General features: G+C 34.6%; 1 protein-coding gene across 3 annotated transcripts in view; it reads right to left on the reverse strand.

Moving 5' to 3' along the window:
- Window positions 1–6,205, reverse strand: part of LOC111466395 (aminodeoxychorismate synthase, chloroplastic-like) — a 9,660-nt gene extending 3,455 nt beyond the window's left edge. Inside the window, exons 1-11 of one of the 3 annotated variants that reach the window (XM_023111029.1) lie at window positions 6,097–6,205; window positions 5,451–5,586; window positions 4,022–4,153; window positions 3,651–3,718; window positions 3,503–3,567; window positions 3,305–3,371; window positions 2,512–2,781; window positions 2,304–2,430; window positions 1,379–1,659; window positions 618–697; window positions 359–461 (exon numbers count right to left, since the gene is read on the reverse strand). In XM_023111029.1, the coding sequence (XP_022966797.1) occupies window positions 359–461; window positions 618–697; window positions 1,379–1,659; window positions 2,304–2,430; window positions 2,512–2,781; window positions 3,305–3,371; window positions 3,503–3,567; window positions 3,651–3,718; window positions 4,022–4,153; window positions 5,451–5,502 (1,245 nt within the window). In that variant the 5' untranslated portion in view covers window positions 5,503–5,586; window positions 6,097–6,205. Of the gene's footprint in view, window positions 1–358; window positions 462–617; window positions 698–1,378; window positions 1,660–2,303; window positions 2,431–2,511; window positions 2,782–3,304; window positions 3,372–3,502; window positions 3,568–3,650; window positions 3,719–4,021; window positions 4,761–5,174; window positions 5,587–6,096 lie in introns of those variants that run through there. The other 2 variants (XM_023111027.1, XM_023111028.1) reach the window with 2 other exon arrangements.

The raw sequence follows: 6,205 nt of genomic DNA on the forward strand, positions 1-6,205 counted from the left end.
CCCAAAAAAAAAAAAAAAAAAAAGTACAATACTTAAAAGTTATGATCAAGATGACCAACATTCCTTTACAAGAAGGTACTTGACCAAGTCATATCTTTAAAGGTCCTCACAAACGAATTCCAACCTATGGTTACTTGAAGATCTTAAAAAGAAAAAGAACTGGCATCTCAAACGAGCCACAAGAAGATTAATTTCCAGAGCCCAACCTAGCTCTTTGGCTTCTGACTGATATCGAAGAATAGCTTATGTTGAATAATAGTAACCTTGAGTTTCAGATTACAAATTATTGCGCAAGTTATAGAATACAAAGCCAAAATCCTTCAATATCATATGATATCAAGAAATATTCCTCGAGTACCTTGTTTAGATAGTCAAAGAAACCATCCTTTAGAAATGTGTTGGTTGTTGAGCCTTGAGCATCCTCAACTGAAAGATAACCTCCTCCTTCAAAAGGACGACCACTGAAAAAAGAATGTAATTAACTTCTTAACCAGCAATTATAGATAGATAGGTTGTGTCATGTTCTCTTCTTCTGGAGCATGTAATGCATAACTAAATATAACCTAAAAAAACTAAAATTTACTTTGAGGAAATTTTGGGCAGAATGTAATTCCAACCTATCATCTGGTAACTGGAAAACCATCTGCTTCCACAGTGATCCACCTTTTCCTCCCATAAATGAAAATCGTGCTCTTCCCTATGTACAAATTCAGAGTCAAAACAGATATTGATGAAAAATTCATTGGAAAGTAAATAATAATAATAATAATTGTAATGTGAGAAATCGCACTAATATTGGTGCATCATCTTTGAACTACACGTTAATGATGCAAATATAGAAACACTTGGGATGATTCAAAGCATTTTAAAAAATAGCGTATTCATGGCCTTTCAATTTAAATGATGTGTACCTACAGAAAGCATAAATGATAGTATGGAGAGAACGTGCTGAAGTTTTATAACAGTACTAATTGTTTTTTTCAGATGAGATGAAACAATTTGTGATAGAAAAGAAAAGATGTCATCAGTATTAAAAGAACAAAAAGAAAGATATTGACTGATCAAATGAGATAAATTAAGGAAATAAACCGAGTTATAATGCATCTACTATTTCTGTCATTCCCAGATTTATCTACTCTATCATAAGTGTAGAATTCGCTGATATGAACTTCACACTCATTTTGGCACTAGAGATCAATCGTATAGCACCCTGCTGCAGTATTTTGAAGGATTGACACTACTGAGAAATTATTTGAGAGAATCTTACTTTGAACCCTAACATTGTGAATCAAGAATGTAGAGGTCATATATTAATCTATAATACTAAAAAACATGACGAAGCAAGAATCAGATAAGTTAACTCAGGAAATGAATGGACCTTTTCAATCGAGGAACTGTCCAGCCAAAAAGTGTTTTCAGCTTTATGATGACCAAACAATTGATAAAATATAATTCTTGCACCACCAACTTCAGAAGCCAAATGATTATATTTCTTCCAAGCCAACCTCAGAAATTTGACTCCATTGCTAGGATGTGAAAGATTTGCAAGATCAAATGGGCCAACACCTTTTCTACCAACTCCATTAAGCTCACTACTTCTACAGGGAAAAGTTCCATCACTTAATTTATCGACAGGTTTCCTTAGTATTATTTTGTTTCCTGGGAAACCACAAACATTTTTGTTAAGTTAATACACTAGCATGCAAGTTTAAGAAACACTCAATGTTTCAGTATAAAATAATGACAGAAAATTAAGTCATGTGCACTAGACTAAAAGGCAATTTTTTTTTTTAAATATTCGTGAGAGTTTGAGCCAGCTTGCACATACCTCAACTAGTCTCAGGAAACAACAGCCTAAGTCTCATAGATTTGGTTGCTAAAGTAACTCATGGGATATTAAATTAGATACGTTGTCACCATGACTTGAACCGTTCTCTTGTTTACAAGACCCTTCTTGACCACTAGGCTAATCCATGGTGGTTACAAAAGGCATTTATTCTCAAAGTCATCCCGTTCAACTAAGAAGTCTCAAGGGTAGGGTGAAGGAAATGAGGAGCCATTCAATTCATGCAGCAATTTTGATTTGGCCATCTACCTAAAAAGCCGTTAAGCCTTCAAGGTCATGGACAAGCTTTTCATCATAAATCATTTGTTACACATGCTAACTAACAAAGTAAGTGAAAACTCTGGACAGGCAAAAAAATATTTAGCCCATGTTGCAAGGGAATCAAAAGCGTATAGTGCACATGCATGATCCAAGGCTTAAATCACAAGAAAATAGTTTCTAACCACCGAACTTTTACCAGAATAATCTACATTTCCTTTGCTGGTGACTGATGGTCCATGAGTAAGCCGATGATCCTCTGTGATCTCTCTAAAATTTTTAAATATCTCTCTACCAAAACAAGTTCCAATGCTCTCTGGATGAAACTGAGGTCATGCAAAAACATAGGCACTGTAAGCACGATAAATAAAGCTTGATAATCGCAAAAAAATAACCAGATACTCCACCTGTACACCATAATGAGGCCTTGCAGAGTGCATGATTGCCATGAGAACTTTCCCATTCCATATATTTTGATGGCTGTTGAAAGAAACACGAAGACATTTTTCTGCTTTTGACCTAGAATCACTAGAAACCATGCCATGAGCATCTGAAGTTGAGGAAGCGTTGCTAATCTCAAGAAATGGTCGGGTATCTGTGGAACAGGTCCATGATATAGGAATTAGTTCCTTGGGAAGTGATTCAGGATCTATTACAAGTGAATGATATCTTACAACCTGCAGTAAGTCAACCAGAAGAGTTATCGTGATATTGTTTTAGGCCAAAACGAACGTATCTAATCCATGGTGATCAGTGTCAATGAGTGCAGGTTAGTGTACGATGAAAATTCTCATGAATAGTTATCTGGGGCAAATGAAGAGCTTCAATACTGAGCATAAGATAATCAAAGCTATGCTATTACTGATTTTGATGGTACAAATAATTTCCAATGATAAATTGAAGTTTGGATACTACCGTAATTTATTTTTCTTTTTTCTTTCTTTCTTTTTTTCTCTATTTATTTTTGCAATTCCCTAGTGTTTAATACAATTTCATTCGAATAAGAAAACCGCCATGTCTACCGCATTGTCCATCAGTGTAATCAACCTCATAAAATACTAAGCAAGGAATGATACACACCATATCACTTTGTAAAGTAAAAAGAAGCAACAAAAATAACAGCATGCCAAAAAGAGCTGAACATGAAAATGGCCATGGGAAATATTCTATTAGTATTTCTATGCACATAATAAACCTGACCTTGGATCCCGAATTTCTCCCAAATGGTATGCCATTAAAAAGTCTACAACCATTGTGTTCAATTTCACTGGCAGAGTTAGAGAAAGAGGAAATAAGTGCATGGAAGAACAAATCATATTAGCCTAGGTTAAAAGAGCAGGTAACACCACGTAAGCGAACAGAAAATATACCCAAGAAGCTCTATAACACTGAGCTTACCTTAGCAGTCCATGTACCGGCTCGTTTGCATGAACAACTTTAGCTCCATGCGCGTAACCTAAAGCCTGTAAGATGAAAAACCAGCATATGTATAAAGAATATAATTGAAAACGAAGCGCAAACTGCCCTTTTGAAAGGGCGGAAATACCTGATGCCCAAGGCAAACACCTAAGATGGGGATATCATCACACTCATGGAGCAGACGTAGACATATTCCTGAAAGATTAAATGTTCCACAATGAATCTCTCCCAAGTATTATTATCTAAGCAGGAAAAAGGTAGGGACAAACAGATGAAATCCTTGAAGCAAACTAAATTGAACAATGTTCAGACCACGACAAGAAGTACATTTTTTATTTTTTGAGAAATAAGTTATAAAGCTCAGAACAAAAAAATAATTCATATTATGAATAACACAAGGATGTCAGTGCAAATATTACATTTCAGAATGATCCTTGATGGAAATAGATTACAGAAGGGTAAAAATGCCATATTTAATATCATTTTCTGTAATCTCACCTATATCATTGGCACATGTTGGAGAACCAGGCCCAGGTGATATAACAATATTATCAAATGCCTTCTCTACATACAAATAATGACATAAATCTTCCCATGTCCAATCGTCGTTTCGTATGACCACAGGAGGCACTAGCACAAAACCAAAGATGTATAAGAGAGTTGAAAAAGAAGTTTCGTTCTTCAACTGCATCCACTTCAATAGCAGTAAATTCCACCACCACTTGGCCTTTAATAAAGAATGCTTACATTGTTCAGTCATTTTAATTGATCCATAGGCCCTAATCCCTTTTACTTCCATAAAGCAATAAATTTAGTTTATTGAATCACTAACATCAATTAATATACAAGTTCATATTCTAGACAGGCAACTTTATTTTGTAATGAAGTTTTTCCATAAATAAGAACAGACAAATCTCTGAACAATGTAAGTGCTGAAATGGCTCATCATAAATTAATAATGCCAGGTACTGCATCTTTAACCATCCGGATGGATTAAAAGATAGATACTGTGAAAACTCTGGCAATTAGTATATCAAGATAAACGATTAATTTAATCATTTTCAAGAAAAAAAATTGTCAGTTGCCATGTTTGGTGGGCTAAACTACGAAATTGTAAGCCTAACCCAAACAGAACTAAAATGTTTATAGAAGTGTTAAGAAAATAATAATAAAAATAAAAGCTCTTATCTGTGAGCCTCCACAATACTTCATTAGGTGCAGGGAGATCTGCCAAAACCTGGACATGCAGAGAGCTATAAATGTTACTCCTGCTTGGAGAAACTGTCTTATTTAATTTTTCAAATGGTTCATGACCTAAGGATTTATTGACATATTAACGTTTTGTTTTGAGATTGAACATATACTTGGAAGACCATTTCCAGTCAAAATAAGCTAAAAAACATATACTAACAAGCATGGACAAGTATAGGAACACGAAAAATCATAATGGGTTGGTAAACAAATAATAGCCAAGAAAAATATCCCAACAGTTCTATAAAAGAAGTGTGAAGAGTTAAAACTTTTATAAAGGCAAAACTATAAGCAAATGATAACCATGAACCACAAACAACGGCAATACAAAATCATAAATGCTTGATCTCAGATGATATACAAAGCATAAGAAGATATGGAGGAGATAGAAAAAACCTACATCCATTGATGACAGACAAATCTTGGTAAATATTGTATGTGTAACTATCATAGTTGTCAATCAACAACGTTCTCACAAACTCAAGCTTCAAACGAGGCTTATGTAGCTGTTGCTTCCTCGTGAATGATCCTTCCATGAGCTTTGAAGTTGTCGAACTAGATAAAGACAACTTTCCAGCATTTTTGCTTAATGCCTTACAATGCCTTTTTTGTTTGAGATAATAAATTCTTACAAAATCGTTCGATGTAAGTGAATTCAAACTTGTAAACAACATACCACCATCTGGTAAATTGAGTTTGGATGACAATGAATGAAAACTTGTATTCATTTTTGTTTTTTGATTTTCTTTACTGATGAAAGGTGTGAATGTTTAGATATAATTACATCCATGGTTTCCACCTCCCATCCAACTCTGCATTACAAAACAACAAATACACAAATTCAAAATAACATTTAATAAATAAATAATAATAATAATCATCAGTTCCCATTCTATGTTCACAACTACTAATCAATTAAACACTCGATCTCGCAACTAATCAAACAGTTGGCGAGTTCAAGAAAAACCAGACAAGATCCCTATACAAAAACCAATTCCTCCAATTCATTTAGAAATCTCAGCGCTAAACCAATGCAGTGGTTACCAACATTCAAGCGAAACTCCTAAATCCGCTACTTACCACCACAGTCAATTGGAAGCTACACATTCGAAAATTAACATAAACTCAACATGAAGAACACCATTGACGACTAAAACAAGCATCAAAATAGGCAGAAAAACAGTGGACATAGGAATAGAGATGCAAACAATAAAGATTCCGCACCAGATTCGAACAAAAAAGATTCAAAACAAAAACAAAAGCAAAAACAAAAGATGAAAATGAAGATCATAAAGACTTTGCTGTGCGTTAGAGAATCAAACCTCGAACATGAACCCGGGATATGGGAAAGCAGCAGCAGATGAGTGCAGCAATGGCGGAAAAGGGCGGGACGTGCTCTTTGACGGACCAACTGAATTTTATACGAACATT

The sequence above is a fragment of the Cucurbita maxima genome, unplaced genomic scaffold (assembly GCF_002738345.1).
Source record: "Cucurbita maxima cultivar Rimu unplaced genomic scaffold, Cmax_1.0 Cma_Scf00031, whole genome shotgun sequence".
NCBI classification, from domain to species: domain Eukaryota; kingdom Viridiplantae; phylum Streptophyta; class Magnoliopsida; order Cucurbitales; family Cucurbitaceae; genus Cucurbita; species Cucurbita maxima.